The 13,726-nt window shown below is 39.5% G+C and overlaps 2 protein-coding genes across 3 annotated transcripts; both read left to right on the forward strand.

The window, feature by feature from the left end:
- Positions 1-291: 291 nt before the first annotated feature.
- Positions 292-9,528, forward strand: reep6 (receptor accessory protein 6). 2 transcript variants are annotated; one of them, XM_087852854.1, is made up of 8 exons: positions 292-499; positions 3,910-4,003; positions 4,545-4,683; positions 4,898-5,066; positions 5,155-5,297; positions 6,769-6,791; positions 7,773-7,795; positions 8,229-9,528. In XM_087852854.1, the coding sequence occupies exons 1-6, from the start codon at positions 367-369 to the stop codon at positions 6,781-6,783; spliced, it is 693 nt and encodes a 230-aa protein (XP_087708980.1). In that variant the 5' UTR covers positions 292-366; the 3' UTR covers positions 6,784-6,791; positions 7,773-7,795; positions 8,229-9,528. The 2 variants fall into 2 exon arrangements, with proteins under 2 accessions (XP_087708980.1, XP_006791983.1); XM_006791920.3 differs by lacking the exons at positions 6,769-6,791; positions 7,773-7,795.
- A 1,451-nt stretch (positions 9,529-10,979) lies between these two features.
- On the forward strand, positions 10,980-13,579 carry c15h19orf25 (chromosome 15 C19orf25 homolog). Its single transcript, XM_006791918.3, has 3 exons — positions 10,980-11,127; positions 11,689-11,874; positions 12,695-13,579. Exons 2-3 carry the CDS (start codon positions 11,733-11,735, stop codon positions 12,874-12,876), a joined length of 324 nt encoding a protein of 107 aa, XP_006791981.1. The 5' UTR covers positions 10,980-11,127; positions 11,689-11,732; the 3' UTR covers positions 12,877-13,579.
- Positions 13,580-13,726: the final 147 nt, after the last annotated feature.

Here is a 13,726-nt window from a genome sequence, read left to right on the forward strand (position 1 = left end):
AGAAACCCATGTTTATTATTATGTTATCATGTTTATTATGCTTTTTATTACACTTAAATAGTTGTTATGTGTGCTTTGGACTTTATTCTTTTTACGATAGACTTTTGTCACTCCTCTCTGAAGTATTTTGAAGTGTTGTGTAGCTGTGTAAAGCCTAGCTGATAATCCTGTATATAGCTTCTTCACTTTTTACTCTGTCTTTAATAAATGAAAATATTTATAAAAAGAACGTCTCAACACCTCCTTGCGTGCTCCTCCTCCTCATTACAGCAGATTGTGATTGTCAGAGGATTAAACTTGGCACCGGACTCACCGCAGGCTGTTGTCCTCCGACTTCTCTGCTGTCTGAGGACCAGATTGAGGACAATGGGCCTGCTGAATATCATCAGCTCTATCAAAGACCGAGCTGAAAAGTTTCTAAATGAGAAAAATGTGGTGACGGATATTCTGGGAAAAATGGAGGAGAAAACTGGGATCAAGAAGAAGGTCATTGCTCTTGGTACGTGTGATTTAATCTTCTAGAATTATTTTTTTCCCAACTTGCTGGTTTGTGTAGTAGCACACGGCTACTTCTGGATCATTCTGCTCTCGTTCTAGATGTAGTTGATTTGTATAACGCTTGTTGCAGGCCAGTGGAAACCTGAAGAGGATTCAGTTAATCCTCCTGTGATCAGCTACCATCCACAACAGGAAGCTGGGAATGTTCAGGAGGTTTTCTGCTTCGTTTATTCTGCAGTTAATCCTCTGCACTGATAAATATTTTGTCATACTGAACTCAGGTAAACTGGCTCTGCGGCCTTCGGGGTTTTCGCATCATTAAGCTCCTGGTTTTGTGGCAGTGCCTGCTTCATTGTGTCCAGTTCTTTGATAGCACATGTATCACCCTGAGCTGAAAGCTAGAAGTCTTCTGTTTAGTACTTTCTCTGACTAAGCAGTGACGGGCAGAAGTCTCCTTATATCTTCTTATGTTTTAGTTCCTGGATCAACTATGTTAGCAGCTTTAAAGGACTGGTTTTACCCCAGTTTGATGCTGGTCCTACGCAGAGCTTACGTGTAACTTTTTGCCTGCTGCACAGAAGACCAGTCATAAAATATCTGTGTAGGCTTCATACCAGGAGTCCTTCACTCTGAATGGGTAAATATCTACAAACACTAATGCATGACTAGTGCTTCAGTGAAACCTGCAGGAGTCTCAAAGCTTTCTGCAGCTGTCACCTTGAATAACTCTGTCTCTCTTGGGGAAGACAAGATAACTCTTTATTGTTATTGCACAGTCATACGTGGCTCAATAGTACAATGAAATTGGAAAAACTGAAAGTATCTTGTGTGGAACTAAAGCTGTATATTAACACCTTTAATTAAATTCTCTGTCACAGTTCGGTTAAGTTTAGACAAAAAACCCCAAACAAATTCTGATAGAGATTTTTGAGGTACCACGATAACTGGCTAATGATCAAAGCCAGTCATTGTTTATAATGATACATTATTTCATAAGCATAAAGGGCACTTTAAACAATGACAGGTGATATAAGAGAATTTTAACTGCTTAGAAACAATCAAAAGAATAATCGTACCCACACTGGCAGCTCATCCAGTTTCACATGTTTGCAGCAACAAATGGAGAATCTTATAAAAGAAACTCTGTTACAGCAAAACACACAAGACTTCATCTGAGACGTCAGATTTTATAGATTTTAGCAATTTAGCAAAACAAAACTAAACAACAACAAAAAAACTCCAAAAAAACAAATAATCCCCCAAAAACAAATCCTAACCTTCTCCCCATCGACAGATTTTTGGTAACAGAAGCTGAGGTTGTTAACAGGATTCTTTCTTTTGACTTTATTATACATCTTTACTGTCAGTTGTTTCCTACCATGTGGTCCCTAACATGGTCACAACATGTTAGCCATTTAGAGGGAGGCCTATCAATTATTTTTAGTGCTGTGTGGACATCACAAACTAATACAGATCCAAATATCTTCTTGATCCTGGGACCCAATTCCTTTGGTTGAAGGTTGAAACTTCTGGCCTTGGAAGAGTAACACAGACTCTCAGACTGTTCTTCATATTTAATTATTTTGGGATTTATCGTCTTGTTGGGTTTCTGGTTTCAAGAATTTTAATTAGTTTGCACCATGTTACTTCATCTTCATTTCTAAAGGACAAATCATCCAAATTAGCAAACTAAAAATGGGGTGACTGGAGCTCAGGTGGTAGAGCAGGTCACCTACTAACTGGAAGGCGTTTCAATCCCAGTCTGCTCCAGTCTGCATGCCAAATATCCTTGGGCAAGATGCATGTTGCTCTCCGATGCATGGATCGGAGTATGAATGTGTGTGAATGTTAGACAGTAAGTGCTTAGAAACAGCTACGAACAAAGTGCTTGTGTGAATGTATAAGTTGTGTAAAGCACTCTGAGTGCTCAAATAGAAAAGTGCTATAAGAACCAGTCCATTCACCATAAAAATGGCTTTCCCCCCCCAAACTGCTGCTGATTGATATATTTCCATCCAGCTTTGACAAAGAAAGCCTCTGTGGGTTCAGGAGTTCATTGTTTGGCTCGAAATAAAAAACGTTTCTGTCATAAAATCGTAAAGGCAAAACCTCGGTGTGTCCATGCTTGATTTGTCTACGGTCAGTTCAGTAAAGGTTATTCAAACATCACAGCAGTGTGTTCAGTGTTGACAGAAAATCGGAAGAGAACAACCACGTTGCTCTACTTCTGCCTTTCCTGCTGAATTTCTGAAGCTGTTGCACATTATATTGTTTTAGAAATATGTCGACATTTTTACAAGAAAGTTTTGTTGTTTTCTAAAAATAGACACAGACCAACCAGCGTGTTTTGTTGGTAGTGTTAAAAAGGCTCTCAGGTCCGTGTGCACACAGGGAGCAGCAGTGTATTGAGAGCACGTTGATGCTGGTGCAGTGGATTTGTAGCACATTAAGCAGGACATGATGTCAGCGTGGTGCCTGGCGCTCGCTGTCTCCCGCTCTGAGCCTTGACGTTAAAGCTGATTATCCACAGAGACAGGCAGCAGAGCAGCGCCGCCTCCATGTGTGAACAGCAACATAAGCTGATCAGAGGTAGGACCCTTTTTTACAGTACTTCCTGTCTGTCTGGCTGTCAACCAATCAGTGAAATTTTGCTTGTTGTTCAGATTTGTTTTGATATTTGGCTGAATCGTCCACACTGTTGGCCTGTGAGCTCTGCGCTCTGTGCAGAGAATATACCTTGTTATTCTGTCTTACATGGATAACGAAACAGGTTTTACTTCCTGTTCATGATGGACATCACCTTTCTTCATTGTAAGTTATGGAAGGCTATGAAATATATGGAAATGTACATTTAGGTGGAACCACAGATCGCATTGCTGCCTCTAAGCAAGAAGAAGTCCTGAGTTTGAATCCAGTCCGGTGCCTTTCTGTGGGGAGCATATTTCACCTGTGTTTACACCAGTTCTCTCTGGACACTCCAGCTTCCTCCCATAGTCCAAACACATGTTCATTGGATATGAAATCAAATCTTGTAATGCTATGGCCCTGTTCTTTTGCCCACGTCTACATTGCTGGTCAGTCTTTTGCAGGAAACACTTTCTTCTGCATGATTTTGGTTCCAAATTGGTCGAGTCTGTGCTAAACTGGCTGTTTTTTGCAATGCAGTCTCAAGAAATAGTTTGAACACTTGTAAAACTGTTAACTGCAAAATAGTTTGTGGAAGTTGAGGCTTGTCCACTCATGCAACCGACGTATGCACTGTGATTTACAGGAGATGTTACTTAAGAGAGTAAAAGAAAGTAGAGCATAACTGCTTTAATTATTTGAAAGACACATTTCTCAGTGTTCAGACTTATAAATATTAATAAATAGCAGCAGTACATAGAAAATAAAACATCTGTCTTCATCCAGGTGCCGTCTCGCTGACCGGACTCTACCTGGTGTACGGCTATGGTGCCTCCCTCCTCTGCAACCTGATTGGTTTTGTTTATCCAGCTTATTATTCGTAAGTTTTTATTTTTAATTTTTTCTATTTTCTTTTCCTCGTTGTGGTCGGAAGTCATTGTCATACTCAGTGGACCCATGTGGCAGTCTCAGTATAACAACTGTGCCTACAATACACACTGAGTTTTCTTGGTATTATTATGTTTTTGTGACATGTTTGGCATATATCGATCTTTTCCACAGCATATATTTAATGATATTTGGACATTTTATGCATTTATATAAAGACATTTTACTACATTTGGAGACATTTCAAAAAATAATTTTATTAGAAATGTTCAGACATTAATGTCATCAAGCTTCAGGATGTTGTCAGGTGTGTATTCTGGTTTTGCCCTTGAAGAAGCACAGCTGATGAAGATGACTTTGTCTGGATAATTGTGACTGATTTTACTGTTAAAGTTCATGATATTTATATCTGTAATACAGTTCAGTACTAAAGCAAATAGTCGTGTTACCGGTGCAGAGGCACAGATGTCTTTATCATATTTGAAGGATCAACATATTTCTCAGCTCTTTTACAAAACTCCAACTCTGTGCAGAGTCAAAGCCATCGAAAGCCCGTGCAAAGAAGACGACACAAAATGGTTGACCTACTGGGTGGTGTACGGCGTCTTCAGTCTGGGCGAGTTCTTCTCTGATATTTTCCTCTACTGGTTCCCATTTTACTACGCTTTTAAGGTGAGATGACATGTAGGGAGCAATGATACATGCTCCACCTCTTTATGGAGCAAACCCTAAAGAACAAAATGCTTCTTTTAGGATGAAATATAGAAACAATATTGCATTTATATCAACTACTACCTTTTTTGAAGGGCTACGACCGTCATACTAGAATTGAGATCAGGTAAAAGGATTCAGTGATTCCAGTAATCTCCTTCTTATGTGGTTCCAGTGTCTCTTCTTACTCTGGTGCATGGCCCCAGTGTCCTGGAATGGCTCACAGATTATCTACAACAAAGTGGTTCGGCCTGCCTTCCTTCGCCATGAGGCCACAGTGGACAACATGGTCAGCGACCTCAGTGGGAAGGCCATGAGTGCTGCCGAGAACCTCACCAGAGAAGGTAAAACTGGCCCAGGACCACCGCGAGGGCCTTTTACAGAAGATTTAAACATGTACGTACTTCCTCTCTCGCTCTTCTCCCTCCGTAGTCCTGACCACTCTGGTGAAGAATAAAGCCGTGATCACACCATCGCCACCTGTTGCTCAGTCTGAAGCTAAAAGTTTACCAAGTACATCAGGAGAAACATCCACAGCTAAAGTTGGTCCATCAGAGATGAGCGAAGAAAGAAGAGTATGTAAAATACACGTTTTCACCCTTTACTCAGTCTGTTCACCTTGAATCATATCAGTGAAAGCAGCTCAGGAAACTTGCAGTCTGCTGGTTTATGTCCTCTCTACAAGCTGCTGAGTGATGTGTTCTCACTTAGAAAGCATTGTAGCATCTCTCTTTACTGTCAGTAACCTGGGAAAACTGATCAGCAGTCCCTCCCACTAACACTGTTTATGTAGCAGATCAGTACTTGGAGTTCAAGCATTGTTTAGATCAAGCGGCTCTGATGAAAGCTGATTTGTTTCTATAAAAGTTGTCCACATAACTTACAGAAATCCACGGTTATTAACGACACCCGTGGCTGTTAAGTGGACTCCAATTATGATTTTGTTGCTTGTGTTTGGCTAAAGTGGACTCACAGCTGATGCTGGAACAGACCCGTCCTTCATCTACATCAAGTGTTTATGTGTTCATATAGGCAGTGTTGGGAAGGTTACTTTTAAAATGTAATCCATTACAGATTACAGAATACATGCCCCAAAATGTATTCTGTAACGTATTCCGTTACGTTACTCAATGAGAGTAACGTATTCTGAATACTTTGGATTACTTAATATATTATCATGCTGTTTACAACTACATGAATGTACTATTGCTGTGATTTATTACTGTTACTGAAGGTCCGCGGCTCCGAACCGTAGTAAAGGGACCTCTGACTAATACGGTGGGTTCTGTGTCGGCTCGTAGCTGAAAACTAGCTTTACTTTGTTGTCTGGGTCAACTTTGCTAGCAGAGACAGAGAGAGGCGTTGAAAGGCTGCTCCAACAGAACTTATTGTTTCAGAGGAAAACACGAACACGGTGTACAGTCGAGTCTTAATAGCTTACTTACAACTGGGCTCGTCAGGCACTCTTCTTGGCTGCAGTGGTTATTATTATATTTACATGCTTCCAGCTCCCGTTTCTGCTCGATGACAGCTCGTACTTTTCCTTTTTCTCCCTCCCTCGCTCACAGACACATAACGGGTATGGCAGTCCATTCTCCCTGCAGCACGGACTACACTGCCCATGATGCTACATTCTTTAGAGCTATACCTGTAGCATTCTGCCTGTTAGCTTAGCACAACAACAACAACAGGCGCTCTCTCACCCAGGAAACACGCAGAGAGAGAGCGTCACCCTGTAACCATGGCAACCGAAACGCTGCCTGGAACAACAGAACGTAGCTGTCAAACAAAACCCAAACAGTCCTGACCCGCCACAATATGAAACAGGGAAGTACCGCCGTGTAATCCATTTATTTCAACAAAGTAACTGTATTCTAAATACCACCTTTTTAAACGGTAACTGTAACGGAATACAGTTACTCATATTTTGTATTTTAAATACGTAACGGCGGTACATGTATTCCGTTACTCCCCAACACTGCATATAGGAGGTGAGGAATAAACTCTGACCTGTTGCTAATACAGCTATCTTGTTACCTGTTCCAGCCTTTCCTGGGTTAACCAGTTTGGTAAGTCAGCTGGTTAAGTGTTAAAAAAGTAGCACAGTGTTGTACAGACAGTGAATGTGGTGTGCAGCGTGTAGACCAGCAGTGCTTTTAATGTCTGAAGCTAAAACAGACAGGATACTTTATCCTAGGTGTGAAGACCTGAACAGACCTTCTAATATTCCCTCCTCAACTTTACCTGCAGCTCTTAGTGGTCCAGAAGAAACAGAAGCACTAGAAAATGATCTGCTTAGTAGTTTTCAACATTGGGTCAGAGTCAAGATCAGGACCAGAGGGTGAACTAAAGGCCCAGTATGAGATAAATATGTTTAGAAAATCTAAATTACCTCCTTCCACACTACCTACACCAAAGCAGAGCATGTGGGTTGGATGTGTATCAACATACCATGGTGGCAGAAACTTCACGCACACTCATCATTGGCATCGTCTGCATGAATCTCGTGGTATTTTGGGCTTTTCAAGATTTTTGAATTGTTCCTCTTCCCACGGGGGAATAACTGTACACCTTGCATGTTTAAAAACTTGGGAAAAAAACAAGAACTGGATGCACTTTGAACTGATTTTGGATTTTCTCTAGTCCACACAGTCACATACCCACTAATGTTTGGTTAAATGTCCATTATCAAGTTGCACCTGGACCAGACACTTCTGGTATCCATCAGCAAGCTTTGAGCAGATATTTAACCACTCAGTTGTGTTTCAGTTGTGTTCATGTGTTCATGTGTGTATTCTTCTGACCATCTGTGGATTAGTGAAAAACATTAAAACGTCCCAAAGTACCCATGACATTCACGCCCATGATGACTGTGCGTAAACTTCTGACCACAACTGTACATTCAGAGATTAATTTAAGTATTCAAATTAATCCATGAGGTTGTTTTAGGACCCCCCCCCCCCCCCCCCCAAATAACTCACCTTTCACTTCCCATTTTAATGTTTTTGTTTCTAACCTTTGGTTGTGTCTGTTATATGTCTGCTCATCAGGATGAACTCAGTGTAGACTGATGGTAAGTTACTCACAATAACAGATCAAAATAATACAAAGGTGATAAATAACTTTCTTTCTAAAATATTTTCTGAAAGTCAAACTTCATAATCAGATATTTGTGTTCTGTTCAAACAGTTTCTACAACTGAGCTGGAGAGTAAAAAGTTAGCTTGAGGGGAGGTCGGGGATTAAATACGTCCTGTAGTTGAACTTATTCAATCAGTTTTTTTTAACTATTAAAGGAACATGAAACAAACACTCAGTTACTTTAAATAACTAAGTAACAGGATTTAGTTTGTGTGATGATAAACGGCATAATAAATATATTCTGTGTCTATGCTTCTTATTAACGTAATAATTATGGTTGGATTTTACTTGACAAATTAAAAAAAGAAGCAGGAAATCACAAACGATAAAATAATAAATGAGACTGTTTCTTTGCTGTTTATTCAGTTCTTTAGATAGCAGCAGAGGAAGAGGAGGAGCCTTGGTGAGGAAGAAAAGGAGGGAAAGAGGGTTTTTCCTCATCATCCTGACAGATTTCAACAGGATTGTTACGTCTGTCAAAGAGACTGATTTCCTTTTTTAAAAAATCATGTTGTAGTTGTGCAGCAGCACATTGTGAAAAGATCTTTTTACTTCTTTGTTTCAAGATTTCTGGGAACAATTATTTTCTTCTTTTCTTCTTCTTCTTTTTTTTAAGTTATTAAATCTTTTCTATGCAAACCTCCTGAATCTGGATTATAAATAACTCACAGAAGCTGTATTGTTGCCCTGGATTTTACTTGTTTCTATTGTCCTGATTCAGATAGAAGACCCAGAATCTAAACGTCTGCTAAAGTAAATCAAGCTCACATCCACACTTCATAAGAATAAGTTAAAAGTTCACATTTAAAGATTCTTAATGAAATAAAATGAAGTGTTGGTTTTGTTATAGGCTGGTCTGACCTAAGTTTGTGGAAATTGTTAGCTGGCTGGACTCTTTGGCTCAGTCTGTCAAAGTCTTTGCAGATGTGATCATTTATTTTCAGACTCGGGCAGCTAAAGACTTTTTCCATCATCTGCACTTAAATTCTTTCCAAATACTTGAATGAACTGGCTTCAGCAGAAATGATTTCTGTTTTGTCTTAATTGCAGCATCTACTGTTTAGCACAACGCTTGCCGCACTGCTTTTTTTGGCGCCCAAGGATTCCAATTATTTCTCTTCGTGACTCGCTCTGCCCTCTGACTAGTTTGACTTTAGATGAGTAGCTTCTTTATTCTTCTCATAGAATAAATAACAAAAGTTTTGTGTTGCCAGGGAGATCTGTTATTAAGGTGTATCATGACTATAACAAGGCAAAAATGGACAGTATTCTAGTAATCAGAAGCTCATAGTCACATTCTTTGGGTGCAAAGAAATACGTCCTGTGTTCCTGGATAATACTGTGTAATCACAGTAAACAGGTGTACTAGAGTAGACCTGTTCCTATTTGAGATGAATGAGATAAATGAATGCTTTTGTGCTATTCTGAGCTAAGCAGAGTCATGGAGCTGGAAATGAGATCCACTTTACATGAGAACTGTGCAGAATAATTCAATTTTCACTCTTCAGCTAAACGGCTTCTTTAATGTGTTCACATGTTTGCACATTGTTGTGTTAGACTGTGACATGCTCACCTGATGGACTTTGTAACAGCAGCAGTTGGCTCTGTACTTGTCTGCATGTTTCTCCTGTTCGTACAGTAAAATCTAACCTCACTGTGTCACACATGCTTTAGTTTATTGCACCTTCTGTTTTTATTTTTGAAATATTGCCCACGTTGTTTCTGTGTGCATTACTGCCACCTTCTGGTACATTACATCCTGGAAACAAAGACAAATTACATACAGTAATTTTAAGATAAAAAACAAACATTCAGGGTTTCCTATGAAAGTCTTTACAAATATCTGAAAATCTTGCCCATCCCTGCTAATGATGACATTAAGATCATCGTTTACTTAATGCAACTCTCTTCACCAGCTCCTACCAAGCATGCAGGAAGAACTATAAAAACTCTTTGCAAACTAGCAGATTTACTGATTCGTCTTCTATCAAAAGAAAATGAATGTGTAACAATTTAAACAGTTTCTGACATTTTTCAGCAAATGTACTGAACAACTGCTGGTTCAGTTAATATTCACATATAATTATAGCACATGTATGAAGGTGAACAACACGAAAACTCCTTCCCAGTGAAGCTAAAATATGTCCATCCCATCATGGTTTGATCCCTTATTCAGGAGGTTGCATGTCAGGAGGTACAGTTCCAGTCATAAGAGAATACATGTTACATATGTTGCTCATTTATTTATTATTTATTTACTCATGTGCTTTGTGGTCGTCTGCAGTGGGAAAATGCTGCTGTGGCATTTTCATAACTGGATATTTCAGAATAAATATGGGTGCTCTGCATTCATTTTTCATTAGCTGTGCTGCTTATGTAATGTATTGCATATGTTACTATATATTATGCTTTTTTTGGTAAATTAGATTCAAGATTTTGAGATTTAAATCTCCCCAACAAAACAAATAAATAAATTAATTAATTTATATAAAGCACAACAATAAAGCTTTTTCTCACGGTGAAGTGTGGAGGATGACTCATCTCACAGCCTGAGGAAACAAACTTCTCTGAAGTGGTGGTACAGCAGCGTCACAGCAGGCTGTGATTGGGTACATAATCCTTTCTGTGCAGACATCTCACCTCACAGATATCACTGTTGCTCCACAGATAGGTGCTAGTGACAGGCTATTTATATTTTGGTGAGTTATATACATAGGATCAGGTATTAAAATATACTAGAATCCATATAGTAAGAATACTACACATTTTACTACAAAGGTATACTGGGAGACATTGTGCAACGTCTCATTTCTTTTTAAAGAAAACTGTGAGCAAAGCCAAATGGGAAATGCTACACCTGAACTGAAGTGATTTTATTATTCAAGCTCTGATTCTTGATCTGATCTGAATCGTGTATTGTTACGTTATTTTCAAATTCTTTCTTAAAAGGACAATTTCAAAGGCTTTAATGACTTGCTGGAAAATGTTTGTGACATAGAATTAATTTTACATACAATTTATGGTGAATCCGGTATCAAAATTCAGAAGAAGAGTTTTTAGCTTCTGACTTGTCATGTGACGCGTCCGACGTGCTGACGTGACAGGCGGCGTACGGCGTAGGTTTAAGTTTGTTTGCTAATGTTAGCCGTATTATCAGCAGAATTAGCTTATTTTTTCTGCTCCTTAGTCCGGGTTAACGAACAGTGAAGACGGGGAACGACTGTCGAGACGCACTGCAAGGTTTCACCAGCCAGGACAAACTGTGGTAAGTGCTGTGCATCAGCTACGCCTAATGCAGCCGAACCCTTATTTCATATATTCAGAAATAATATAGAACCTCTATCCAGCTAAAATAAATGCATGTGTCGTAGTTAAAAATACTTCTCAGCAATTTTCAGAATGTTTTCCAAAATTCGGCTTCAAAATATTCCACCGGTTAATTACAGGTTGTTTTTTTTTTTTCTACATTTTGCTGCAAATCGTTTTACAGTGATTAGGCTAGCCGCTAGCATCGCTGTGTTCGGCTATATAAAGAGAAAGGAATGGATGAAGTTCATAAAGTACACGCTTATGATTGAGATAATTCTTGAATGACTTGCTTTAAGCCGAACCGACGAAGAAGAACGCAGCAGTTTGGAAATATATTTAAAATGCTTTTTATTTTGCGAAAGATCCTCCACTTTTTTAGAAATCCAGAGGAGATTTCATGTGACTGCATTCTAAATGGAGCTTAACACCAAACAGTAATAGTTTGGTGATAAAATTGCTGTTGAACACGAGAAGCAGATTTGGGCCTCATTAAATAAACTCTGTTACCCGGGGTCAGGTTTGTGTTGCATTCCAAGCAGCTGGAGTTCAAACTTTAGGAGAATGAATATTGGCTCTAAAAGTAAGAAGCGGATGTTGCTGCCCAGCCGTCCTGAGCCCCCGACCGTGGACCAGATCCTGGAAGACCTCGACAGAGCTGCTCCTGATGACCCCATCTTCAGCATCCTAGAAAAGACTGGACAAGGTGACTCCACAAAGACGTGTATAGGGTGGGGATGATAGTGAGTGGCAACTTTTAAAACTGGGAGCACTGGGGAGGAGAGACAAAGAAAGAGCAAGTTTGGTATCTTTCATTAAAGCAGCATGTCAGAAGTCACAGTCACTTTTGTCACGACTGATGATGAATATAAGGGGCAGACATTGTAATTTCACTGGCCATTGTAACTAGCTTCTTGGTCAGGAAAAAAACCACAAAGTAAACATTTTATATTATTTTTGAATAGTTCAGCATATTTGAAGTAGGGTGGTGTGATGTTGTGATCTACTCTTTTGTGTTTGAACCAATTTTAGTTTATAATCTCCAAGTCAAGCAACGTGGTTTGATGGGGTGCCACTTTGGCTCGGTGGGCGAGCAGGCTGCCACATGCACTTTCTGGGTTTGACAACAAAACACAATGGGAGTGATTTTGGGGAGACAATAATGTGATGTAATGGCTGCGAAAGTGACAGAAAGCAGTACATGTACAGGGCTGGACTGAAACGTGCTTAAAGGAAGTTCATCTGTGAGGCAGAAAAAGATACAGCTAATTGCACGACTCATAATAATGTAGAAACACATTTACTGTTAGTTTAGTCATGTTACTCTCTCCCCCAGCGTTCAAGGTCTGTTAGTGTGTTTTTGTAGTGTTTTTCTATTTGCTGTTTTTTTTTCTCTTAAGGTGCCGTGTATTTGGCCTCTCAGGGACACTGTAGATTTCTTGCTTCAAACTTTATCCGACGCTGCTGCTTCATAGCAGATATCTAAACTGGTCGTAATCTCATGGTTTACTCTGTTTCCTCCTCAGACGTGCCCCGTGCCGCAGACAGCGAGGTGGAGCAACGGTTCCAACAGTGTCGTCGATATCTGGAGCTGAACAAGGAGCTGCAGGAGGCTCGGGACCGGCTGGTGCAGCAGAGGGAAGAGCTGAAAGCAGCAGGAGAGCAGGCAGACAGAGAGGTGGAAGAAGTCAAAAGTCAACAACTGTGATTTGACCTTCCCTGTTGGACAGACTCTCCTTGTCATTCGTGGTCTGGCTCGGTTTCACTGAAGTCTTCTCAAACTCACTGACTCGGCACAAACCTGCGCTGGTGCCACTGCGTCAGGCGCACAGCACTAGCTGACCTCTAACCCCAGAGCAGAAGTACATGATTTTGTATACCTAAGGATTGTTGGAGATCAAGACTACTTCACAATAAGTCTGATGCTGAGCAAAGCTTTAAATGTGAAGCAACATGAAGAGTTTGATGTCAATCATTACTAAATTATAATGAGTATAGTTAATGTCTGTCATGTAGCAGTTTAATATTTCACATTGTTCCAGGTGTATGTTAACTCAGATTGAAATAAATGTTGATGTAATGGATCAAGCAAAAGTGCCAGATTACATATTGTAAAGGGAAAAATAAATGATCAGAGTTGTTTGGTTAATTGGTATCTTAAAGAAAGCAAGAAAGCACCTTGTCTTAAGAATTGTTGCCCAAATTACATTTACTGCCAGTTTGTTGTTTCTACGGGTTCCTGTAGGTCATTAAGGCTTTAATTCAAAATCAAGAAAAAGAATGCTGTAAAATCCCCCTCCTCCCACCAAATAAAATAAAAATAAAAATAAATTAATGGTTGTATTTAGAGATGATGTATGTTTGACATTTGACTTTGAAAGTCATTTTTTATAAAGAAGCTGTTGTTTGAATATCATTTGCTCAGAGTTATTTTTTATAAAACGCGTTAAGCTTTTAATCATCTTTGGAAAAATGCTGCTTTTCACAGTGTGAACTTTTTCACAGTGTAGCCATACTTTTTTAATACATAATTTGGGAGATTTTGTTTTTAAAGTTAC

This window comes from Neolamprologus brichardi, chromosome 15 (assembly GCF_056152115.1).
Source record: "Neolamprologus brichardi isolate AB-2024 chromosome 15, ASM5615211v1, whole genome shotgun sequence".
Classification (NCBI taxonomy): Eukaryota; Metazoa; Chordata; class Actinopteri; order Cichliformes; family Cichlidae; genus Neolamprologus; species Neolamprologus brichardi.

Coding starts and splice junctions, on each gene's coding strand:
- reep6 (XM_087852854.1), top strand. CDS start 367: ATGGGCCTGCTGAATATCATCAGCTCTATCAAAGACCGAGCTGAAAAG. Junction 500..3,909: donor GAAGAAGGTCATTGCTCTTG/GTACGTGTGATT, acceptor GTCTTCATCCAG/GTGCCGTCTCGCTGACCGGA. Junction 5,067..5,154: donor CGAGAACCTCACCAGAGAAG/GTAAAACTGGCC, acceptor CTCCCTCCGTAG/TCCTGACCACTCTGGTGAAG.
- c15h19orf25 (XM_006791918.3), top strand. CDS start 11,733: ATGAATATTGGCTCTAAAAGTAAGAAGCGGATGTTGCTGCCCAGCCGT. Junction 11,875..12,694: donor CCTAGAAAAGACTGGACAAG/GTGACTCCACAA, acceptor TTTCCTCCTCAG/ACGTGCCCCGTGCCGCAGAC.